This window comes from Bombus flavifrons, chromosome 1, assembly GCF_040668555.2.
Source record: "Bombus flavifrons isolate JBK064 chromosome 1, iyBomFlav1_principal, whole genome shotgun sequence".
Taxonomy (NCBI): domain Eukaryota; kingdom Metazoa; phylum Arthropoda; class Insecta; order Hymenoptera; family Apidae; genus Bombus; species Bombus flavifrons.
In genome coordinates this window covers 9,891,054-9,916,341 of record NC_138442.1, presented here as the reverse complement: position 1 = coordinate 9,916,341, position 25,288 = coordinate 9,891,054, and the positions used below count along the sequence as shown (strand labels likewise).

The window sequence follows — 25,288 nt, the reverse complement described above, 5'->3', positions numbered from 1 at the left end:
AAATCGAGTCAGAGAAAACTTGTATATATACGTATCTCATTTCCTTTGGTGTCCGTTTTTATGTACGTAAATCAGAGGATAATAGTTTATTTAAAATACAACTGTTACCCTGATAGAATCTAAAATTTGTATACTTTTACTGGAAATATGCACGATCCCGCACTTACGCACTTTTCAGTTGCGGTCTCGAGTCTAGTATTACATATGTATATTACAAACACCGATGTGATTCAATGCGTCGTCACTCTCACGTGTCATCTCTACTTTGATCGAACAATCAGTTTCCAAAGCTAAAAGCATTTCTTTTGATTCGTCAAATCTAATCCTCGAACGTAATCTTTCAATTGCTACATTCTTGAACTCGCACCATCTATCGTCATATTCTCGATATCCATTGCGCTTTATCGGAAGACGCTAAGGGCAAGGACGTTAATAGACGATCGAACAATATAACTTTGCCGACGAAAAAATATATATCCTACTTAACGGAACACGGTCGTTACCGTGGTGGAGCACACACCCACCTCCTTTTAATAAATTACGATAACATATATATATATATTATATATATATAATATATATATATATATAACTGTTGGCACATAACGTGAATTTCGATAAAATTTTTATATATATACTGTTTCATCGCTTTTTATATACGAGTATATCCTTACCTATGGTAAAATTCTATGTACAGAAATAATAAAAATACATCATTTCAAAATTTCATAATCTCTATGCTAACACGCGATAGTATTAAATAAAATGGCACTCTCTTTCGTTTCTATGATGAATCGATCACGCACACACAGTCGTACACGCACACGCATAACAACTTTTTCTTTTTCATAATCATTCGAATCAAGTTCGATCGCACATTCACATCGTGCGTATTGTGGAAAAATCGTGCTTTGTTACGAATGAAATTTTTAAGTTTGTGCGGATCCATAAGTTCCTGTCGGTGGCCGATACAGTTTCGGAAATGTCAGTATCTGCAAGCTATTGAACGCGTATTTCCGAATTCCGATATTTTTCCACGTGTTTTCCCGTCGACATCCTTCGCTGCAATTAGAAACAAGTATTCTCAGTGGTACTGTTTTCCGTTTATATATTATTAGGAAACAATAGTTACTGCTATCTAGATGAAATTTCATATTCGATAGAAGAAATTAACCTTCGCATGCAGTCGAGCGCTCTGATGTATTCGTGTTCGGCCAGATGATATTCGGCAGTCAAGATGTTCACTTGCTCCAGTGTTACTGACATCCCGGTGCGATCCTTTGCGCTTTTGCAGCTGGTAAACCTCAAACCGCGCATTCTTCGACAAATTTGTGAGGATAATTGTAACACCTCCACGTTCTTGTTTACTTTGGCCTGGACACTTGTCTTTAGATTTGTCATCAGTTCTGCTAACGTTTGGCCGAGCGGCGATCTTGCACCAACTAATGGATTAAAATGATAAAGCATAGAGGAAAAGTGAATGAACGGAAAGTGTGTGAGGATGTGAGCGAATTGAACACCACTATACATTTAGATACTAAGATATTTAAAGAAACGAATAGAAGAATCTTACGTCGTTTTGACGACGTTTCCGTTGGCAAATTCAGTTTCTTGAAACGCAAATAATACTCGTTCAGTCTTTCGAAATTATCCATATTGCTTTTTTCCTGTGGTTTCGTGGTTCCGAGACTCTCCGCCAGGGAGGCCATTTCGTTAATACCGACATTAAAGAAGACCGGGGTAACATTGAAGGAAATCGTTTGCCGAGAAGAAGGAACCAACGGCAGCAGAGAATAGATCGCATCCGGCACAGGAAGTACCACTGTTAGTGCTGTTCGAGAACCGAGTACTCTTGGTAGTGGTTGTTGAAACGGAGCGTTACAATTTCCCTCGAACCTGAAACATTTGTGCGACTATTTATCGTTGCAGAATATATGTATTCGCTTTTATGTATTCGAGATTCGTCAATATCCGATTGTCATGAACAGCTTGAATTAATACCGAGACACAGACGGCAATACTAACCTCGGTTCAATTCCACACCTAGTCAGCGTGAAAGTTACGGTATGCATATCTTCTACCGCTACAGTCATGTCTCCCCACATATCTATCTCGTCTCCGTAATAACTGACAAGTCCCTCGAACGAGACCAAAGGACCAAGGGTGGTCAAGATTAGAAGAAACATGGGATCGGGTCTTTGACACCAAAGCTTTGCCATCAATCCCGATACCAAGCTAGTCAACTGAAATCACGACTCGAGATTATTACATGTATAGTTATCCAACTGTTAAGAAACTGTTAAGTGAAAGAATCACCGAGTGATGAAGTGATCGAGGGAAGCGTAATCAATCAAGTGAAGAGTAGTAGAGGCAAAAAGAGAGGTAAAAAAAACTTACCGCTTGACTAAAGCATACGTCTCGCCTGTACCGAACGTTACAAGCGCGTTGAGCCATTTTCGGATCCTCTTGCACTCTAAATACTGAATGCGTCAATCGAGCAGTTTTCAGCAATCCATCCATAGCTTGGCGTAATTTTTTCATACTCGGCCTGAGCTCGCTAGTCCAATCGACGATTGAGGCAAAATCTAAGCCTTCGGTGAATTTGTTCCTTTGCCCCGAATTGCTTTTAATCATTCGCGTCATCGAATCGACAGCTTGGCACACTTTAAAACAAACACAATACTATGTTTACTCGTATACACGAACCAAGAATAAAATTACCGATTTATCAATCAATACTTTTCTAATTTGTTTGTTCTTTTCTTTCTTTTATACATTTTCTTAGACTAGATTTAAATATTTAAAAAAAAAAACGTGATTTCTACATCTGCAAATACGTAAATATAGTAAGATAACGAATCGTGGTTCTCACGCAATAGAAACACTAGTTAAACGATAGGAATCAAAGTTGCGAAGGATTATCGACAATCTAGTTTTTTACCTTCTTTGGCTTTAGAAAAGGCTGGTATCTTCTCCGAACCTGGACTCGGTTGTTGTCGAAAATTCGAACGATTTTCCACAGATGCATCGAGTAACTTGCTCGATTCGTCGTTATTCTTAATGTCGTTTTTCGGTTGAATCGTCACAACATGAACAGTTTTGTTACGATTAGTCGGAGCGCATCCTTTCAAGCTATGCGATCTACCTACGATATTTTTATTCCGCAACCGTACAGCCGGACTACTACATCTTCCACAAAGAAACTTAACTTTCGAGACTAAACACATTACACTCGCCTCGATATTTAATTGGGTCAGATCCCACGGCTCGGGTTCGTCAGTAGGTTTGTAGTAATTAGCAGACGGTGAATTGCACATCTTTTGAGTATCTAGGAACCGTTTGCATGGATCAATGTCGCCTTTGATATCCGCCTCTCGTTCCTCGTTGTCCTCGCATTTGCTAGCATTCGTAGCCAAGATAGTATCGCTAACGACGGGATTGTTCCCACTGTCGTTGATGTCATCGGCGTCGTCGTTGACGTTTTCACTGGTTGACGTTTCTGCGCAAGTTTCGATAATTTCCGAATTTTTAGCTTCATTTTCGACATCAGGAAAAATAACAAAATTTTCTTCGTCCTTTCCATCGGTAACGTTATCTTGATTAGTGGTGTTAACGTGATGGTTCACATGAACGTGTTCGTTTTTCGAGGGAAACGAGGCCGTATAACCGTTTTTCTCGTTCTCTTTTGTCCACAGATCTCTCACACATTCCGGAGTATCGGGTGTAACGAAATCGTCAAAGTCCGGACTTTTCAAGTCAAAGTTCAACTGTTGCGTAATTCTTTTAAAAGGAGACAATGATTGGTTCGTTTTAAAGTCTAAATTCAGAGAGTTTTCGTTCGAAGTTTCATGAACCTTGGCTACTTTGTATTCTTCTAGAAAAGTTAATGCTTCTTCGACCAAGCCAGGATCCCACAGACTGAGTAAAATTCTGGTCTTTGTGATCATATCTTCGCAAATTGGTAACATTCCACTGGTTTGTTTGTCTTTCGCGAGTTTCATCAAAGCACGCATAGCGTCGACAACGTCTCGCCGGAGTTGCTTAATTGCTTGAATAGCATCGTGTGCCATCGTTATCTTCGATGTTCCTTGATACAACTGATTGCCACGCGTTGGCGATTCTTTTAGCGCTTGCAGCAACCTGTCAAACGGTATACAGTCAACGATATAAGGATATATTCTACATATTTACCTAATCATCTATCGATCTATCCATTCTCTGATCCACTCGTCCTCCGATTCTATTCACACTGTTCAAACTCTATAGTTTATATATAAGTTACCTGATGAGTCCGCCGTTTTTACTTTTATGCGAATGCGCAGTGAATGCTCCGACAGTGATAAAGTCATAAAATCCGCATCTGTTTAACGTATCGTTATGCACCCACATTCTTTGAAGGTGTAAGTTGACAGGTGCAAATTCGAGCGTCCTATCGTTTCTGCGCGACGATCGCTTGAAATAACTTCCTAGAGATGTTATTATTTCAACGATTAGTGAGGCGCACGAGATAGAGCGTTTCATATGGTAAACGTTTTCGTTTACCTTTGAACGCGGCCAAATTCTCTTTAGCTTGTGAATAAAGATGTAAAAGATGAAGATGGCGATCAAGCAATTCGATTTGCTTTGTATGCCAGGGCTCTCGTAGTTCACCCATGCCGGCTACTTCTTGTAGCAGTTCTTTCTCTTCTTGAATCCAAATTGCACTGTAGAAATGGAAAAAATATTTTCTATGTTATCTACTTGATTCGTGAAGCAAGCTTACGCGAAACAATATATTACGGTAAACGAGGAATACTCACAGTAAATGCTGTGGGAATTGGAAACAAAGTTTACTCTCTGCCATGATTTCGTGTACACAAATATCGCCGCCTAAACCAGAGTGAAACCTGAAACGACGATGCACGCGATTCCAGAGAAATGTGACGAAAGGAGAGAAGAGAGAAAGAAAGAAAGAAAAGATACACGCCAATTTAATTTATTATTAATTTATTATTAATTGTACCTGTATGTTTGTATGTATGGATTAGCAAAGAGAAGCTTGAGTTGTCCTTGATGCGGCAACTTGATTTTAGTTCCCAATCTAGGTGGTAGTGATTGTGATCGTCTGTGCGAAAGTACCTAAGAAAAATCAACATATACACACACCGGAATGAAAGGAACAAAAAGAGGGACTATAGAACATGAAAAATCTAGCGATGAAAGGGAAAATTGACAATAGGTCGATATTTACCTGATGATTCATTCCGCAAGAAGGTTCCTTGGATGGGGTACTTTCTGTACTGTTCCCTCTGTCTTCCGCTTCCAAATTCCACACGTTGATCGTCAAAAAGCCAACAGTTGTTGTTTTTGCCGACTTCAAAGGTATCCTCAATCTAAAAACGTTCGATCACTAGTCAGAGAGGCGATAGAGTGGGAAAATTGGTAAGGAAATCGAGGGACGAGTAAAAAGATCGAAACAAGAGTCGGTCAAATTACCTAGGTGTATCTTGAATCGCGTTCAACGTCACGATCGCGCTTCCAATCGGTGTCGCCGTTTGGCTCACGCGTTCCCTGACATCGTAAGCGGTTATCCTCACTTTGGTTTCCGTGGTTAGCCCGTCGCTAGCTCGGAAACTGACAGTCGTTAGAAAACCGGGATTGCTGCTTCGCTGTGTGTTTTTATGTGTGAGAGAGAGAGGGAGAGATTGGTATTAAAACTAAGCAATATAACACACTGGAATCAGTTTGTTTAGAAATTTACCTCTACTACCTCTGTTCGCGCATATTTGATCCAAGTTTTTGAACTTTTCACTTGCACATCTACCTCTAGAACCGGATTAGGTGGTCGACCGTGACCGTCGCAAAGGAGGTTGTCGCATGCCAACGATATCTCGCATATCGGTATTTCGGCAGGATCTGAAACAGGGGTCAAGTCCGATGACAGCTTCGAAACAACTAGAATAATAAATACCTATTAGGAAGGATAGAGTAAGAGAAAGACGAAGATGGCGAACCTGTCGAAATTCCACGTTGCAAGCGTAACATTTGGATGTCGGTGTCGTGTTTGTGCCCACTGAACGCTTCTATGCGTTGCTGCAATGCCAATAACTGACTTCGCATACATTCGTAGCTGGCAAGCTGAAGGGCTTGCAACCAACTGTCCCTCTCCTCGGCCGAATTTGCACCTAACGCTTGAAATAAACCTCCGTCGAATACTGAAAACAATCCTTTCTTGCTATATTGCTGCTCATTGGTGAGACGTTACGGGTGTCGTTTCTTGAAAAACCAAATGTGTTTACCTATACTGAATCCATACGGGATCTGATTGCTCGGTTGCTCCATGCGAACAAAACATTGTTCCAGTATTATCACACCTAAAGGCTCCGACCATTGCTCCCGTGATTTGAAATAAAACAATAGGTTTCCCCGTAATCTGCACCATCTCTCCAAACTTACTATGCAACAGAGAAGAGCGACAACTCCGTGTTAGTCTGTTAGCGTGTTTTCATTTGTGATGAAAACAGGTATTTCGTCCAAAGTTGCTTTCTTCTGTCTTTAGGAAGAAAGAAACGGGCTAGAAAAGGATATATGTATGTGCAATAAAATAGAAAGGGAACAGAGAATGAGTCATAAGTAGCAAGTTGAAGATATTCGACAAAGTTACTCATCCAAGTAAATACATATACAATATACATGTACATACACATAGGTCACAGAGGTAAATAAATGGAAAGGGATAAGCAAAAATCACACGACAGGCTGAGGCTGGTTGGCTACGCTATTGTTTCACGGAGATACGATTTCTAGGCATTCGTCAGACAAGGCAACTATGCGATACACTAGTAGAGTAAAGAACATACATTTGTAGAACTAAGAAAGCTAAGAATGCATGCGACCTATAACAATATAGGTAGAATAATAAGGTTTATGTGACGCGGACGCGGAATCGTGCTATTACATCGAGAGATTAAGGTGAAAAAATTAAGGGAAAATGTTAAAGGAAGACACGCGTACGAGTAAATACGGTATGCAGTAAAAGTAGAGTAGCACCGTGCCCGATGGGAATGGCGGTTGGATATGGCATGATCGAGGAAAAGAATATAAGTATCGATAAACGTGACAAAAGGACGAACGAGATCTCGATCGACAGAAATCAATTTGATTTGATTCGATTGGACTGAAGTTAGCGCGTAACGAGAAGCGTGTTAATCGCGATTGATCGAGTTAAGACAGTGTGAAGGAGAAAATTTTGGATGAAAAACAAAAAAAACTCCAATATACCTTTACTCGTACTGGCTGTAACGCAACTGAGGTCTCGTAGTGTCTTATGTGTTTTTCCCTTTTGATATTTGTTGTCAGATTTTTTACCTGTACCTGCAAATTATACGTAGCTACAGGTAGCTTAATTAACGTGCTCTAATATCTGAACGCAGTCGGACGTGGCTGTACACTAAGCGGTACGTTTTTGTCTTTTCATTCCTTGATACAAGCTGTTTTATTCGTCTCGCTTCGAGTCATAAAGGCGATCGTATACGTCATACAGTATATACAGTATATACAGTATACATACTACAAGCTACAGTCGAAGATCGAACGCTACCTTCTTCCCACCCGTCTTCCCTTGCCCCTCTCTCACTATCCAATTTTGTTTTCCTCTTTTTCTTATCACGTCTGTTGCAATACGCGTTGTCACGTGTTACCACTCTCGAGTCGATCTCGGCCAGAAAAACAAGGAACATTTTCGAATAGGTTGTATCGCGGTAGCTTTGCTTAGCGAACATAAGCGATTCGATCGAGTCGCAGCGAGACGGTTTCAATCCATGAACGATCGTGCACACGTCCGACAGGAGATTCTTCCATCGATCGTCAATCACAATTTCCAAGCATGCTCGATTTGCAGAAATCAGTTTTTAAAACAAAAAATAGAAAAAGAAAATAAAAATATAATTGACAAGTCCACAAACTTGAAAATAGAAAGTACAATAAATCTACGATGTTAAGTATAAAATGCAACATACTATATGTATAAATATATAGAAAAATATGCATATGTGTATATGCATACACAATATATATGTATACATACGTATATACACACATACATATACAAACACAGAATATTCAAGTAGCTACGCGACATACCGAATTCGTTAATTGCCATTTAATGCAGGTATAAAATCACGATTTTGACTTCATTATGACATCTTGTAAGATGTTCTGGTACCTTGGATAATAGTATTCTAACACATAACAGTATCTTTCAATCATCTTTTTTCAAGCTATTTATTGAAATTAGATGTATATTGTATTAAAATCTAGTATACGCCAACAGAATGACACACTATATCAAAATTGTGTTATTATTATTATTGTTGTTATTGTTGTCATATCTGTTAGCAAGGTAGCAATATTTGTATTAACGTGTATTAATATCGAATAATTTTCATACTTGTTCAGTATGTGATATTTTAATAAAATCATTAAACAGCCACGGTAAATCTTTGCAACAACAGCAATAACAGCAAGGATAATATCAAAAGGATAAACAAAGGAATAACAATGTAAATAAAACAATGTTTCGCTCTTAGTACGTGTACATGTGTAAATAGGAATACATATGTATTCGATTCGGGATGTTTCGTAGCTTCGACGTGTGTAAGTATGTAATATACGAAAGGTTTTTTAAATGCTTATGCATTCGAAAGGTTTACACGAGAGCTCGACAAATTCTTCGTACTCGGCGGAAAAGAAAGACAAATTGAAACGGATCGTGATATTTGACGCTTGACGGTTCGTTGATACTTGGGAAATTATTGAAAGAGAAAAAAAAAATGGTATGATCGTTTGGCTTATACAGACGGCGGTGACGTCAGCGTTGAAGTCAGCGGCGAAGGTGAGGGCAGCAATGGCAATAGCCGCGTAAATCGGTGACTGTAAACGGGCGTCTTATGTTATACACGCGAGCATTGTACGAATCTCACAAAACTTAAAATCTCACCAACTGATAATATATGTACGTGATGCGCGAATCGTATCCTTTTGGAAAACAGATGATAGGTTGGCTCTATATTAAATACAAGACGAAGAATTTGCGTATCACGTGAGTTTATTTTCAATGATCAAATATACAACTTAGTTAAGGAAAGAACATGCGTTGATTGGAGCATTTAAAATTACATGTACAACGTACAATTGAATCGATGAAAAAATAGGCGACCAAACACGCTAATATTATTTCTATTTGTCAAGGACTAAATCTGATCACTCACTCTCAGTTCTGCGAAAGAAGCCTTCTTGACGTTCGCGTACATACAATATACCCTCCTTCTCGAATTTCTGTGAAGGTTGCGTAGCCAGGGTCAACAATTCTTGCTTGTTAAACCGCATCGCGGAAGGCACCCGTCTACCCGTGGGTAACTTCCACGTTATCTGCGATCACGTACTCTTCTTTCTTGTTATCTATCAAGAATAAACATTTAATGACACGTGTATCGCATCTCTTTCTTTCACGGTGTTACGTCAAATTTCCAAAGTAAAAAACGAAACGAAACGGAACGGAACATGGAACGAAATGGAAACGAAACGCGGAATAGAACGTAGAACAGTGGAATAAAACGAAATGGAAAACAAAATCATCTAATCCTTATTCCTAATTCTACTGAACGCGAACGAATATAAAGATCGATCTCTGAAATCTATAACCTATATTGTCCCATACACACCTTGTACTTTTTTCTCATCTTTTTCCATGTTTCTCCTTCTCCCCAACCCCCAACCCCCAACCCCCCTTCATATAATCGCACTCCACGCTTACATTTCTTTTTCTTTTAATGTCATTATTTTCACTATCTCCGCAACAGCATGCATTTTGGGAGAAGATATGTTATTTATCGAATCGTTTAATCTATCGAATAAGTAATGAGAAGTAGATAATTTTGATCACTGGGGACGTAAAAACGAAAGTGCAGAACAAAGATAACAAGCGATGGAACCGCAAGCAGATATATTGTATCGCATCTTCGTGTAGGGAGTATGCTCTAATATCCTCTCGAAAATTATTCTCAAATAATCCATCAGTTTCTCCTCGCCGTAATCAGCCTTGTCGGACGTATATCGTGTTCCTAGTACCAAAATCACTAGTGAGACAACTAATATCACGCTAATCAGATTTCAAATATATCGCGTTGCGATGTCTATTTTCATGCTAATATGAAAATAAAAAAACATGCTTGCAAGAAAATGTGAATGCACCAGTAATCTATCCAAAGATCAAAGCTATTGGATCAAAATAACTATCGAACGAATGTGAAATGAATGTGTACCGTATTTCGCATCTCGAAACATACGACGTACGACGTATGACACCTATCAACGACTATCAGACAAAGGAGCAAGTGGTCGCGGCCATACTGTCGTTTGCTTCGTTCAATCTCGGTATCTTTCGTGCATTAACGAAGATTTCCGATTCAACTCGAATACCTCCGAGTATGCTTTGATGTGCTCGACAAAATTCAATAGCACTTGCCAATAATTTTCAATACGTTTCTTTGCTAACTTTTTTCTATATTTAATACAACGATCTACTTGTTTGTTCTATACTAGCAACCAAATAAACCGACAGCTTTTTCAAGAGATCTCAAAATTCACACGTAATTAACAGACATGAATTCACAATATATGAAGTCAGTTGATTAGTTATATTATATGTACATAAACAAATCCTGCAACATAGTAAAGAAGCATGGAATCATTTCTATCCGCATCGAAAGCAGTCTTGGTAAATTTTTGTTTTGTTTTAATTGGATTGCTGTAGTGAATAAAGTTATATTTTTCGTGAATTATAACAAGACAATAATACACGTGTTCACTTCTACTAAATAAGTTAAGTACTAAATAATACGTAATTATTCCTTTGTTATTATATTTATATTGCATTAAGAACATGTTAAAATTAATATTGATATCAATATCTATTTATATTTTGATATCTATAGTAATAATTTTACATTCATAATTTCTTGTCTAAATTTATACCACGTATATCTATCACAACGTAGATGACGAGAAAAATTGTAATTACATCCTTCTTAAGAAAATTTTGCTCGAACAAATTAATAGCACAAATTGCAACTATAGTTGGTAGCAGTTACATGTGACGTAATATGTAACAGATAGTTTCAGTTTGTATCTTCTACGCGCCAAATCTTTGAGACATTTAAAATTGTTAATCATTAAAAAATTGAAATATGTTATCCTATTTTGCTTAAAAAAAGATAAAAAACCGGAATTATTGTATTATTTAACGATATTAGATAATAAATTAAATATGTGTGTAGAAAACTGAAAATAAACTTGAAAAATATAAGATATTTAGTTATTTATCAGCATAAATTAACTATAAACTATATGTAAAAATGAATTGAAAATGAAAATCCGAAGCAGACAAATTTCGAAGTATACAAGTGAAAGGGATAAACACTGGTGGATAAAATTATTGGATGATAATCTAAGATATCGGTATAATAGGAACAAAAATCTTTTTATAAAAAATTTTTAGAAGAGACAAAGTAAATATTTAATGAGGTATCGGTTTGTATATTATTTTAGTCGAAGCCGCTGGCTTACAAAAGAATCTGCATCGTTTTGGGTAATGAATCTTGCGATTTAGACTCTGCCGTATCGGCATTGATTCAAGCTTTTTCTGAATATTTAGACGGAATTAAAAGGAACGAAACAGATTTAGTGGTTATTCCGTTGATGAATATATCTGAAAGAGAGTATCGTGTAAAAACTGAAGTCGTATTCTTCTTGAAACGTCATAACATACCTTCCAACTTGCTGACATTTCGGTAAGTTATAAGAGTTTCTAACAAATGTTATAGAATGAAAAAATGAAAGTAAATTGTATAGATAGATGATCGTATGTATATTATAGGGATCAAATAGATTTGAAAGCTTTAAAGAAGAATGTGGAAACGAAATTGGAACTGGTGCTCGTTGATCATCATAACCTTCCGGACGAAGACACTTATCTAATGGATTCTGTAGTAAAAATAATCGATCACAGACCACAAGACGAACGGTGGCGGTGGCCTGGTAGAGAAATACATCTGGAGAGCGTAGGCAGTTGCGCGACGCTAGTGGCGCGAAATTTATTCGATAAACATGCAGAAATAATAGACTCGCAGATATCGAGTCTTCTGAGAGGTATGCAAGCAAGTCAGCAAGCAAACAAACAAGATAGCTTTGATTAAATTTTACTCGAATATATTATTCAGACATCAAATTGATTTTGCGTTATTTAAACGTAATCGTTATTGCAATTTTTATAGGTCCAATCTTGGTCGATACTTGTAATTTTTCAAAAGAGGCCGATCGTGCTACTCCCGCCGATGTGGAAATCGTGGAATCTCTGGAAAAAGTTGGACTATTAGATTTAGACAGAGATAAAGTGTTTAACGAAATCGTCAAAGCAAAATCTGACATTAGCGAATTGACTATCGATGATCTTTTGATCAAAGATTTAAAAGTAATTGTTGGCATACCGATTGTTGGATTGCCTATGTTGGTGAAGGTAAAAACTAAAGCATACACGTATTCCTTCTTTTACGTATGAATTGTAATTCATTCAATTTGCATATCGCACTTTAGGATTTCCTCGATTTACAAGGGGATCATCTAGAAAGTCTTGGAAATTTTGCCAAATGTAAAAACACTACGATCGTCGTTCTAATGGGAGTGCAACTTAATGCGCAAGAAATATCTCGAGATATCGCTGTTTTTTCGTCTCATGCCAATCGGCTAAGAGATAAGGTTAGCACAATCTTTCCGTTTTTATTTTATTCGATCTGTCGATAGAGATACGATCTTGGGTCAATTTTACTATTAACAGATAATAGAAGCTTTAATGGTGTCTACGCAACCATCTCTCGAATTGAATTTGATTAGAAAAATTCACCAAGAAGATGGAGATGTTAATTTGTTCCTTTATGAACAAAGAAATCTACGTGCCACACGAAAACAAATTTTACCGATTATTCGAGATACCGTTTCGTTGGAGTGTCGATGCTGAGTAACTATTCGTGATAGGATCTCTTGCTTGAAGTTGAATTTGTAAAGACAAAATGCGAGAGATTATAAGAAGTCACATTTCAGATGACAGTGTCAGTTCCTTGAGTTCAGTCTTTCAAATAAATGAAATAAGAACAAAAGGAAACAAAATGACTCATTTTACTTTAAGCTAAGAACAATAGGAAACAAAATGACTCATTTTATGGTACTTTAAGCTAAGTTGTTTCGAAACTCTTTAATTTAAGCTAAGTTGTTTCGAAACTCGTTAATTTAAGCTAAGTTGTTTCGAAACTCGTATTATAAATAACCAACACATTTAAACGCGCGAGATTCCACAGAATTACCTTATTTCTTTTGTTACATGAAGGGAGAGAGAGAGAGAGAGAGAGAGAGAGAGAGAGAGAGAGAGAGAAAGAGAGAGTAAGATACAAAGAGAAAGGGAGAGAGAGAGAGAGAGAGAGAACGAACGATCGATTGATACGACTACAAGTTGATGGTGATTACTCCAATTTTCTTCGAGTTAATTATGCTCTATGCCGAGTGTAACGTACATGAAAGATCGATACCATTATAACGATATCAACATCGTTACTACGATCGGAGATACATACATTGGAGGGATGATATTCCCCTATATCCCCTTTCGCCCCACTCTTCTCCGCCGCTCCTATCTTCGAGCAAACTCACCACCACCACGGGCCGATACCATGGATGTTGGGCTAAAGCTTTGGTCCAGGGTGGCGGAGTTTGCATCGAACTACGTTTCGCGAGAAACGCGACAAGACGAACAAATTTATTCGCCGAAAAGAGCCGAAAAACTAACCGAACGTGAGAAAATCTGTCAATTATATAGTGCGGGTAGCAACAATTCTTACGAGTTGTCGTTTTTTCTTTTTCTAATTAGGATGTGCACCGTATGTATATACGTATATGTATAGAGAAAAGAAACAAGGAAAAAGGAGAAAAGTTAAAAGAGAAATTGAAATTAAGTTTGTGCACTTTGATTCGTGGTTAGCTTTACAACGATGCTAAATTTCTTTCGTTTTTCAAAATTTACCGTGTTCACGTATCCCGTATACGCAATAAGTGACATGCGTCAATCTTAAAAGGTAAGCACCTTTTGACATTGAGCTTTTTATCAAACCTATGGGTATAAAGATCCAAACATAATAAGTCTCATATCACATCAATTACAGAAAAGAAAACGCACGTGTTTCATATTTAATAATAATTGATACGATTCATTTTACACGGATGTAATAGATGTAGAAGAAATTTGGTAATTATAGTTTTGATAGTCGAATCGAATGAAAATTACATTATGAAACAGATCAGTTTCTATAAGGAAAAGAAAAATTCAATTTTTTTAATTTTTATAAATTTTTATAAATTTAATTTCGTCGGTCCATTTTGAATAATATCGAGTATAAACGGATATTGTTATATCTATTATAGAAATTATTAAAAGGAATACGTGTGCGTGTACGCAGCGTGTAAATAGTAAATGCATACATGGATCGAGAGAAAAATACTTAACGGGACATAATAAGACTTCTCTAATCGTAAGAGAAAAGGATGATTCGATGATCCTGTACACATTTTCATTTGCCTCTGCGTTTGTATTTACGTTTACACAATGACGTAATACATGACGTAATAATGACGTATATACATGACATAGCTAAATAACATAAATATTATAAATTTTGAACCGTTTGTCGAAAACGAACAAAGGTCCGAACAAACGAAACAAATGGAGCAAACGAGTCGAACATGGTCATGCTCTTCCTTCCTGCGGCACGCTCGTATTGATCGTACTTTACTTGTTGCACGCACACCCAATACCTATCCAGGACCCCGTGCGCATTCCCTAACCCTCTTTGTCTTCATTTTCCATCGGTGAATCTAATTAACGTGCAACCTGCAAATTGCCAGCTGCTAACTGCCGACCGTACAAGCGCTAACCTATCTAATATCGATAGTAATAGCGACACTTGATAGCGGTTTCGATAGTTTCAATTTCTTCGTCTCTCAACCATCGACAATCTACGATCGATTCTTTTTAGATCTTTCTTTCATAAGTATGGCCAGATACCTAAAACGGATATAGTTCTCTATATCTATCCGCTGCTCTTTCTCTTTGGACACTTGAATATCGAACGCGTCTCGCGTGCATTAACGCGCTGCCCTAGTCCTTTCTCCCTCCTTTAATTTCGTAAATCATGTTTCTTTTTCTTCGTCGCAGTACGATTAATCACGTACCACATGCAACATCAACACCTACGACGACCATCAATCGCGTGTATTTCGTTTTTACAGTAAAATAAATTGTGCCACGATATGGCTTGAAAAGCAAATAGCGATTATTCGTATTACACTTACGATCGATAACACGTAATATTTAAGCTGAAAGTTATTATAGTTGAAATTAAAATATAATAAGTATAGTTAATGTATAGTTAATGCGATTAATTGATTAAGCAATATACAGTTACAGCTTGAGAAATCGAACAATGTTAGCAAAGGACTCGGTCTACCATGAACTGTAAAGAAATCGAAAACGATAGAAGATCCGGATATCGAGATGCGGTACATCCTAACGGTTGTCTCATTGGGAGTGCTTCTGGCAACTGTTCGCTGCAGAGAGAATTCAACGAAAAACGTTTTCGGTGAGGAAATGAGCAATTAAGGACAACGATATCGAAGAAATTAATTGTAAAAAGATAAGATCGATGAAATAAGGCCTGTATGTAAATATGTATGTTTACAACTTGCAGATCAGTGCATCTTTCCCCTTGGCATGGAAGAGGGAAAAATTCCAGATGATGCGATCACCGCTTCTTCTAGCTACGAAACAAAATCCGTGGGCCCCCAAAACGCAAGGTAAATTGTTTTAAATGATCGTTGTCGATAAAGGTAAAATTATGCGTACTATTCGATGCGTTTTACCTTCGAACGACTTAGATTTCAATGTTTTACGATTCTTTTATCAGCTTCGCATCAGTTTCGTTCCGTTAAACGTAAACACTACCGGTGGTTGGAATTTAAATAAAATAAGATAAGAGATATTCGGTTGAAAAATAAGATTTAAAACGATATAAATACATACGTATACGCAGTATGATATGGTATGGCACTGTAGCGTAGCAGTTGGTAAGAAACGGCGATACTGATATTTGCACGTTTGCAGGATAAGACAAGAGAAGAATGGTGGCGCTTGGTGTCCAAAAGCGCAAATCAGTAGCGCGATAAGAGAATACCTGGAGATCGATCTGACGAAAAATCATCTGATAGCGTGGACCGAAACTCAAGGACGGTTTGGCAACGGTCAAGGTCAGGAGTATGCGGAGGCTTTCTTTCTCGAGTACTGGCGCGACACGAAATGGCATCAATATAGAAACTTGATGGGTGACAGAGTTCGTGTCTGTGTGTGATAAATCGACCGGAAATCGTCTGCATTGCTTCGAATTCAAGCACAGTCGCATCGAATACATAAGTACTTACATACATACTTATATACATATGTATGGGTCGTCGCGAGGAAGGAATTAGAAAAATATAAGAAAGTTACGATATCGTAAGCTTTCGGGCGGTTATTCAAAGAAAAACACAGTCCTACGCTCTAGTCTGTACTCGAGAGCAAGGCGAGACGTCTCCGGTGACCGTTGATGCTGAGAAACAATGCGACTACCGATATTCCTACGTCGATATACCGATCGAGCGTCGTTCGTTTCAGGTACTACGCGGCAACAGCAACACCTACTTGGTAGAAAAGCAGAAGTTGGACTTGCCGTTTGTCGCGAGCAAAGTGCGATTCGTACCTTACAGCCAACATCCCCGGACAGTTTGCATGCGAGTCGAAATTTACGGATGCGTATTGGAACGTGAGCATTTCTATACCGTATATTTTACCGTTTGCCTTACCGTTTAAGCGTTTCGTCATTTCTCGTCTATCGATTCGACGCGTTACAATCGTGATAACGTGTACGTATTATAACACATGTACGCACTATACGAACATCAACTATTTTTCTCATCCTCAGAGTATGTCGCGAGTTATAACGCGCCCAAGGGATCGAATCCCGGTCCCGGAGGACGAAACGTTCAGGATGCTTCGTATGACGGTGTCGAGATCGAGCCTCTTGTTCTCGTAAACGGTCTCGGTCAATTGACGGATGGAATATTAGGCGAAATTTCTGAAATTCTCTCCTCTTCGACCAATGCTACGAACTGGATCGGCTGGTCGGATCGTACTACAATCCAGATTATTTTTCGTTTTCAAGAACTACGAGAATTTCAGAATTGTACCGTACACATCGCTCGTATACCACAACTAGACGTCGAGGTTCGTTTTCTTTATTCTTTTTTACAACGAGCTTACATACACATACACAAAATTCAAAATTAAAAAATTCCTTTATAAATATCTTTCCAAAGCTGACAAATTTTTTTATTTTTTTTTCTTAGACATTTTCGCAAATGCGCGTTTGGTTTTCCATCGATGGTGAGAACTATCGATCGGAAGCAGAAAAGTCTGAGTGGCCGATCGTTGCTAGATCGCCCGCTGCCGAAACGGTTTTGGTATCGATCCCTTTACAATCTAGGATCGGACAATTCGTAAAAGTGGAATTCAGTCTTGCCGCGAAATGGTTGCTTCTCAGCGAAATCACCTTTTACACTGGTAAGTGTTTAGATAATAGTAATATACGAGTACAAGAATATAAGAAAAAAGAAAGAGTTGAGCGCGAATTAATAATGCTTTGATAACCGTATTGACCGCAGGTAGCACAAGTCGATCGAACGATTTGAATATTTTAGCTGATGATCAATCATCGGAAATTCAGCAAAATCGAAGCGAACAACGAGCAAAATCCAGCAACTCCGTCATCCACTCGACCATCAACTCCGTGAGTTTGAATGTAACGGATCTTTACCAAATCAACGAAGATGCCTCGATACCGGATGTCTTTCCCGTTGGTACCTCCCAAACGTATATCGGTCTTGTCAGCGGCCTATTGACAGTGTTTGCCCTTTTCTTAACATGTACAACATTTTTGATCAAACAAAGAGGCCGCAACAAAGTCGCTTTGTTGCAAAAGCATACAGCTCTACTGTGCGACTCATCTGCACCAGGCATTGCGATCTCTCCGAAGGATGTTAAACTCTCGAATTCGATCGTAACCGGATTATCCTTGATTCGCAAACCTATCATTATTGCTTCTTCCGATAACTTGCCTGATCGATCCAATACAGATTTCCAAACGGACGCCAAAGCTGCTGTCGTCGATTCTCACTTCGATAATTCTGATGCCCGTTCCACGTTATACGAGAGAACATACAGTCTGTTCTCCGAAGAAAATCTCGTGGTTGCAAACTCAAACGCATCCTCCACCTGTACAGCCGAATCATGTTCAGGTGAATCTAACCAACCTTTTTTACACAACAGTTTATATACTCTAACCTATTGATTTCCGCGCCTATTTGTATTATGCATGTGCGTATGCATACATGATACTATATATATTATTATTACGTATATTATGTTGCGTTATATTACGTCAAATTTCATTTTTCCTCTACCCAATTGAATCCATTTCAGATTTCAAGCGCAAGTCGAGCTTTACGACAAACAAGTATGCGGAAGTGACAATGCCAACGACTATGACATATTCGACGAAAAAAGCGTTTCATCTTCAATCGAGAAACACAAATCAAAGAATCTACGAGGGGTATTATGCGGCAACAGACATTTTAACAGTAGGATGATGGATCAGATGTGTTTATAAAAATTCTAATAAAGGTATTATATAGAGATTTTTATATAGATGTATGGTTGTAGATAAAAAGAAGGGAGATCCCGTCGACTATGAGCCCATTTACACCGCTTCACATTCGCGAGGAAACCGTATGTTTACCAAGTACCATTGATTCCTACAACGTTCAGCGTGTTTCCAGACACAGATTAAGAATTCTAGACAAACTCGGTGAAGGAAATTTCGGTTTGGTAAGACAGAACAATATCGATGAATTAAACTGATAGTTTACCAATATGAAATTTAATCGAATACGTATGCTCAATCAGGTCCATTTATGTGAAGCAAAGGGTATCACGAATCCCGAAGTAGGAGCGACTCAAAGTCGGCAAATTGTAATCGTTAGGTCTCTTTGGCGAGGCGTTGTAGATTCTTTAAGGTATGTTACTAATTCCGAAATGTAACGCCGGTTCGAAAAACCTTTCTTTATATTCTTATGGCATTTTGACTTGAGCAATACACAGGTTGGACTTTACGAAGGATATGCATGTTTTGGCGATGCTTCAAAATTCAAACATAGCAAAGATGATGGCCTTGGTAGAAGAGGAACCGTTTGGAGCTATTTTCGAGTTCGGTCGTTTCGGAGATCTCCTTACCTTCTTAGAAAGTCGCGGTAGTAATTTGGACAACAAGGACGATATTAGGTGAGTAAAATATCGTGATTATATATCAATGGTGTATTTGTCTTTTCAATTTTCTTTCTATTCTATTATATTCTATTCGCAGCTATGACAACCATTTAAGCTTTATTACCCAAATTGCATCTGGCATGAAGTATTTGGAATCCATGAACATTGCACATTGTGATTTAGCAGCCAGGTAAGTAAATCGAGAAAAAAATGACAGAATCCGTAAAGAAATAAATCGACTTAATCGATCCTCGATATATACGTTGTGTAATATTTTAGGAATTGCATTGTTGGTCAGGATCTGACAATAAAGGTGTCGGATCATGCCATATATTGTAACAAATATGATCATCATTATTTCATCGACGGGCATAATGTAAAAGTTCCTCTTCGTTGGATGGCATGGGAAGCAGTGTTACTGGTAAGCGACTGTTTCTTATTTCCTCTTCATCTCATCTCTACATTATAGTCATAGCTCCTCGTCTCTTCGTCTTGTGTCCCTCGAGTATATGTTTCTGATATCGTAACTTCGCTACGGAACCCATTTATTTTCATTTTTGTTTTTCCTCTCAGGGTAAACGTAGTTGCCGAGCCGACGTTTGGTCGTTTGCTGTAACAGTTTGGGAAATTTTTCTAAATTGTAAGGAGATACCATATGCGGATTTAACAGTGGCACAGGTTTTAGAAAACTGTGGCCACTGTTACCAAAACGAAACGTATATTGGTGGTAATGGACAGCCCGACGACAACAACGACCAAAGAAATCATCATCGAATTCTTTCACAACCCGATCATTGTCCGGATGACCTCTACCGTGTAATGAAAAAATGTTGGAGTACACGAATCGAGGACAGACCCCAGTTTGCGGAAATTCACCTATACCTCGAGAGACTAGCCCTCGATTGAACGTTCGAGATACTCGAGATCGAGTAGCACGGACCAAATGGTTACAATCAGCCAAGAAGCATCCTGTACGTAAATTTCAGCTTTTTATGCTGACTTAACCTGTATTTTCGCTTCATTAATTTCTTTTTTATATCTATTCCTAATGTATATTTCAATCCATCTTAAAAATATCGTAAAACTATTTCTTTCCCCTATTACAAACACTCTTCGTAATCGCTTCAGGATGCTCTGGCCATTAACTTTTAATGCTCAATTAGGTTTATATATAAATCAACTTTTATGCATATAGAAATATACACACACATTCACACTTGTACACACATACATCAAGCGAGAGAGAGAGAGAGAGAGAGAGAGAGAGAGAGAGAGAGAGAGAGTGAGTGAGTGAGTGAGTGAATTTCTGCAATCGTGAAACACAAAGCACCATAATAAGAAATCATATTGTCTTGTCCTTCGATCAACTGTAAATGATCGGTTGTAATATGCAAAAACAATCGATGATTCAACATTGCAACCGTGATTCTTTACGTACGAATATTCCAACAGCGAAACAAATAGACGTTGCAATTGCGTTACAATTCGAATGTCTAGTACCTCAGCTTGTTTAGCGGCCAATAATGTTACAATACTACTCATTCTGTATGTGCGAAGAATAAGTTGTTGCATATGAAAAATAAATAAGATTTACCGGTTTGGAAAAACGTGCGACAAGAGAAATACGTGAATTTAAACGATCGAGCACGCAAACGAATATAGCAGAAATGAACTTTTCAATGGACCGTTAATATTTACTTTTTATCAAAGATAGGCGAAAGATGGTTTGCAAAAAGGGATATTGCATTGTTTCGCATGTATACATGAATAAATTCACGTGCTCGAGTTTTGCATTCGAATGTGTTACGCCGTTACGCTGCAAATATTTGTAGAGTAATAGATAAAACTGCATATCAAAAAGATAGCCAGTAATAGTGGTTTGCGGGCGTTACTACAAACCAAATGGGACAATCAATATCACGAACGTTGTTTCATACAAATTAGACGATACGCGACTTTAAAAAGTAATTATCGATCGATTTGCTAACACTTACCGAATATTTTAGGATATTACACCCAAGCATTACCAATCGGATTGTATCCTCACGGGTGAATCGATCGTACTCTCATCGTATCGAGCGTTGATATCTACGCGTACGTTTCTATAGAAGCATAAATTTTTTTAAATGTGCGATTACATTGATCGACATTTGTAATACAAATCATACGTATCCCATTAAAAATTATATTCTTCATATTTCCAACGTTACGGTAAATAAAAATTGTTATACACTATCTAATAAGCTGTGTCTATTGTTGGTGTTATAATATATGTAAGACAATACTAAGACAGTTAGAGGGAAAAGCGTATGAGGAATTTCAGATTTCATTGCTAATGGTTTCTATCGGCACCAAAGGGATGATGTTTGTTTCTCGATAAAACTCGGCAAGGGGTTGCTCCCAACGTTCTTCGAAGTAGATTCCCAAGAGAAATTTTGTACCAATTCCCGTGTTAATGGCCCAAGGTAGATGATGCTCGAGATATAATTTCCTTTGCCTAAAACGCCAAAGAGAAATCCAACTAATTGGACTGGATAAAATCCCGCGAATTGAATAAAAAGAAGATGGAGACAAAACCATCGATCGGTTGCAAGTATCGGGCTCGAGATTCACTCGATGAATTTACCTTGGACGCAACCGGAACGCTCCAAATATCGCTCCGCTGAAACACATTGGTAATCGTAATTGTAACGCTTCTACCCACTTGACCGTCACTTCTCCAAGCATCGTGGTTGGCATTAGAAGTAGAGCATGATAAATATCGTGTGTTTCTCGATATCGTTGCATTACATATGCTAATTCAGTATCTTCAACGAATCTGACCGCAGGTCTAGAATCGGGGGACACGTTCTGTAACAGACCAATATTTTTGTTCCAATTTGCAGAAACGCGCTAACAATTTCAGTATATGATATAATTTCTAAGAAACGACTAATCGATTGGTGTGATCGTCGTCTACGTATATCTCTATCTAGTGCGCGATGCAGTAACAATTTTCATTACGAATGATACGTGTAGCGAAACATGGAAAATGAAATATGAAAAATGGAGGATGTGCGCGGATTGAATCGAATTGAATCGAATCGAATGGAGTCAAATCGAAAGAGCTTACATTAACGTCCAAAAAATCGCAATAGATTCTGCCAAGGGTTCCTTGTGGTAATCGTCTTAGCGCAGAAAAATCAATCGTAGACGAGGATATACGTGGTTTCCTGGCAAGAATGCGAGATCCCTCGGAGGTTGCGAGCATTTTTCGATGACAATAGGAAAGAGCGTCGGTACCGGTCGTTTCTGCCAAGCATGCGATCATGTCGCCACGAAAAGGATCAACGAATGAGATCGCGGCTGCACCGGCCGCCAAAATTGCACGTTGCACCGGCGACAGAGATACACGATGTTTCGCGTAATCCATCGTGAAGGATGACGAGCAGCCAGTGCTGCTGAATAATCTTCGAAGTGGCCAGCCTGAAACTGACGGAGGACTGAATGAGAATCGATCGAGTTTCTTTTCTTCAGAAATTAAATTTATTCACTATAAAGTACTTTTGTACACGTGCATTATTAATGATAGTATATTGCACCTTCGAGATTTCGAAGTACGTATGTACAAGTTGTATTTCACAAGGTAAAGGTGATACGCTATGGCGCGCAACATCTTATTATTCATTTCTTCTATCCGGTAACGGTCTTATCGCTTTGGTATGAAATCTTATATCTTATTTATGACTATTACTATAGTTTGTCACGCTTGCTGCTCTTTCCCTATTCCCATTTCGTTCCCTCTTTTTCCGGCTCCCAAAAACTTTATCATTCCACAACAAGAAGGACACGTGACACGTGTCGAACACTAACACAGATACAAAACACTAATACAGAGAAACAATATGATGGGCTCGAGGAAGCGAGAGCAACGGAGAGAGAGAAGAAGAGAAGAACAGAAAGAGCCGCGGCGACACATGGCACGACTTCGTTGCTCTGTACATCGATCATACAGCTTGCACTTTATTCATTGTTTGGTCATCGGAAAGCGGAGAATACTTTGGTTCGGTCGATTCCTTCCTTCGAAAGGTTACCCAAGTGTAAACCAAGCTACCGACGACACTTAAATTCAATCCTACGAAATTTAACCACGTAAATATGTAATCACCGCCGATCATCATTCCGAGATAAGTAACGCATATATTTTTCAAACAGCCGATTATCGTGGTGGTCAACGCAGAGTTATAAAGTGTACAAAGTATCATGCTGTAGGATAATACAAAACCCATCACACACGAAAGGCCAAACTGTACAAGAAAGAACACATTGTTCCAATGTTGAAATTCTATGATAGAATGCATGTCTCCCATCCAGTAGGCAATGATAATCGCTGGGACAATCATAAACAAAGAATTATAGTACATCAGTCCGTATTTTCCTAGTTCCTTCGAGTCCAATTTCTTCTTCATGTAGACACCGTTGGCTGCCGTGAAAAAATCGTTCAATAGGATAAAAAGATAGCCCTCCAAATTAAAAGCAAGATCATTTAACGCAGCCACCACTGCCCCGACCATCATCATGTATACGCTCAACTGAACAGAAACACGCGCCCTTACTCCGAGAATATAGTATTCAGCGATCATCGTCATAAGAATGCTAAATCGTCTAAGGGCGGTGAACATTGGAAGGCTCAGCTGTTTCGTACCACCTAATCCAAAGATCATGTTGCCGATGTAAATGATCGGTAATGGCCATATCTTGACACACGTTGTTACTTCTAGGTTAGGAAATTCAACGTAGCGCAACTTCTTTGCTGCGAAAAGTAACATGATGGTAGCCAACATTTGTCCTATGCCGAGTATTTGAAACGATGGAAATTCGAACGACGTCAGCACTGTCTTATTTACAACTGTGATCATAAATGAAGATAACCCGTAAAATAGGGCAGAACCGACCCTCGCGAACATCACATTTTTATGACTCCACGGCATACCGATCAAAATTGATAATATTTTCTTACTCTCTTCTTTTTTTCTTACTTTCTCTCCTTCCCTTCTCTTTTCTCTACGTTCCAATCACAACTTTTGTATTACTAATACGCCAAATTTATGTCAAATTTCATAAAACATACACTGGTATAACCTTATCATCCTTCTATCGGTTTTCTATTTCTCCTTTTGTGCTGTACACGTCGCCAACGAGGATTCCACTATCCTACTGGTTCATCCAGTATTATTAACAGTAGTAGTATTAACATCAAGTATTCATTACTTAATGTTACTGAATACCATTAAGATTTGTTTATAAAACATAAAGTACACACACGAGTGCTTCTTTTTCCTCTAATTATTCTTTAAGCGTTGAATAAAATATTATTTTATCTTCCTCTATTCCTATTTCTATTTCTACCACGGTGTTGCACTACTCTTCGTTTATCGTTGTCGTTGGCATATACAAATTTTCTATCTCGCTTTTCCTTCTGCTTTTCTCTTAATCTATTATCTTTGTTGTCAAAATGAATCTCAGTATATATACGTAGTATGCTTCCATACATACGTATATCGTGTTTAATTCTTTTATATGAAGATTAAGAATTTCTGCTTTGCAAGATTTTTATCAAATTCCTTTTATAATTTACTTCATTTATAATAATGAATACATTGTTATTCATTTAATTTTCAGCCTGTTATTAACTAATTTGTTATAAATATCATTCATCGATTAATAATACTAGTATACATATTTATCACATGTACAAAATTTGGATGGTAGGAACACGATACTAATGAGCCATCTTGTAATTAAAGAAAATGAAAA

At 38.1% G+C, this 25,288-nt stretch overlaps 4 protein-coding genes across 19 annotated transcripts; 2 read left to right on the top strand and 2 right to left on the bottom strand.

Moving 5' to 3' along the window:
* Nucleotides 1-19: 19 nt before the first annotated feature.
* On the bottom strand, nucleotides 20-10,425 carry LOC138186039 (inositol polyphosphate-4-phosphatase type I A). 5 transcript variants are annotated; one of them, XM_069125510.1, is made up of 19 exons: nucleotides 10,302-10,425; nucleotides 9,702-10,100; nucleotides 9,249-9,438; nucleotides 7,261-7,353; nucleotides 6,279-6,434; nucleotides 5,994-6,194; nucleotides 5,741-5,895; nucleotides 5,476-5,648; nucleotides 5,231-5,372; nucleotides 5,003-5,118; nucleotides 4,800-4,886; nucleotides 4,543-4,703; nucleotides 4,283-4,466; nucleotides 2,942-4,140; nucleotides 2,398-2,663; nucleotides 2,026-2,243; nucleotides 1,574-1,896; nucleotides 1,175-1,442; nucleotides 20-1,062 (listed from the first exon to the last, which is right to left on the bottom strand). In XM_069125510.1, the coding sequence occupies exons 3-19, from the start codon at nucleotides 9,364-9,366 to the stop codon at nucleotides 930-932; spliced, it is 3,993 nt and encodes a 1,330-aa protein (XP_068981611.1). In that variant the 5' UTR covers nucleotides 9,367-9,438; nucleotides 9,702-10,100; nucleotides 10,302-10,425; the 3' UTR covers nucleotides 20-929. The 5 variants fall into 5 exon arrangements, with proteins under 5 accessions (XP_068981611.1, XP_068981621.1, XP_068981630.1 ...); XM_069125520.1 differs by lacking the exon at nucleotides 7,261-7,353; XM_069125529.1 differs by lacking the exon at nucleotides 9,702-10,100 and having other exon boundaries at nucleotides 7,261-7,370; nucleotides 10,302-10,392.
* LOC138186129 (exopolyphosphatase PRUNE1) lies at nucleotides 8,476-13,185 on the top strand. 4 transcript variants are annotated; one of them, XM_069125697.1, is made up of 6 exons: nucleotides 8,476-9,079; nucleotides 11,587-11,828; nucleotides 11,915-12,186; nucleotides 12,312-12,553; nucleotides 12,631-12,792; nucleotides 12,872-13,185. In XM_069125697.1, the coding sequence occupies exons 2-6, from the start codon at nucleotides 11,737-11,739 to the stop codon at nucleotides 13,049-13,051; spliced, it is 948 nt and encodes a 315-aa protein (XP_068981798.1). In that variant the 5' UTR covers nucleotides 8,476-9,079; nucleotides 11,587-11,736; the 3' UTR covers nucleotides 13,052-13,185. The 4 variants fall into 4 exon arrangements, with proteins under 4 accessions (XP_068981798.1, XP_068981792.1, XP_068981783.1 ...); XM_069125691.1 differs by lacking the exon at nucleotides 8,476-9,079 and adding an exon at nucleotides 10,473-10,756 and having other exon boundaries at nucleotides 11,693-11,828; XM_069125682.1 differs by lacking the exon at nucleotides 8,476-9,079 and adding an exon at nucleotides 10,477-10,756.
* A 496-nt stretch (nucleotides 13,186-13,681) lies between these two features.
* On the top strand, nucleotides 13,682-21,735 carry LOC138185748 (discoidin domain-containing receptor 2). 4 transcript variants are annotated; one of them, XM_069124923.1, is made up of 16 exons: nucleotides 13,683-13,878; nucleotides 13,955-14,159; nucleotides 15,542-15,719; nucleotides 15,828-15,933; nucleotides 16,241-16,466; nucleotides 16,787-16,934; nucleotides 17,094-17,395; nucleotides 17,518-17,731; nucleotides 17,833-18,465; nucleotides 18,650-18,807; nucleotides 18,890-19,054; nucleotides 19,133-19,242; nucleotides 19,328-19,507; nucleotides 19,590-19,682; nucleotides 19,772-19,913; nucleotides 20,066-21,735. In XM_069124923.1, the coding sequence occupies exons 3-16, from the start codon at nucleotides 15,635-15,637 to the stop codon at nucleotides 20,396-20,398; spliced, it is 2,895 nt and encodes a 964-aa protein (XP_068981024.1). In that variant the 5' UTR covers nucleotides 13,683-13,878; nucleotides 13,955-14,159; nucleotides 15,542-15,634; the 3' UTR covers nucleotides 20,399-21,735. The 4 variants fall into 4 exon arrangements, with proteins under 4 accessions (XP_068981031.1, XP_068981024.1, XP_068981017.1 ...); XM_069124930.1 differs by having other exon boundaries at nucleotides 13,682-14,159; nucleotides 15,548-15,719; XM_069124916.1 differs by having other exon boundaries at nucleotides 13,683-14,159.
* Nucleotides 19,526-25,281, bottom strand: LOC138185898 (ubiquinone biosynthesis protein COQ4 homolog, mitochondrial). Of its 6 annotated transcripts, none has more exons than XM_069125257.1 (6): nucleotides 24,603-25,276; nucleotides 23,074-23,339; nucleotides 22,605-22,963; nucleotides 22,119-22,342; nucleotides 21,487-21,989; nucleotides 19,526-20,102 (listed from the first exon to the last, which is right to left on the bottom strand). In XM_069125257.1, the coding sequence occupies exons 3-5, from the start codon at nucleotides 22,902-22,904 to the stop codon at nucleotides 21,812-21,814; spliced, it is 702 nt and encodes a 233-aa protein (XP_068981358.1). In that variant the 5' UTR covers nucleotides 22,905-22,963; nucleotides 23,074-23,339; nucleotides 24,603-25,276; the 3' UTR covers nucleotides 19,526-20,102; nucleotides 21,487-21,811. The 6 variants fall into 6 exon arrangements, with proteins under 6 accessions (XP_068981358.1, XP_068981367.1, XP_068981339.1 ...); XM_069125266.1 differs by having other exon boundaries at nucleotides 24,614-25,276; XM_069125238.1 differs by lacking the exon at nucleotides 23,074-23,339 and having other exon boundaries at nucleotides 24,177-25,281.
* Nucleotides 25,282-25,288: the final 7 nt, after the last annotated feature.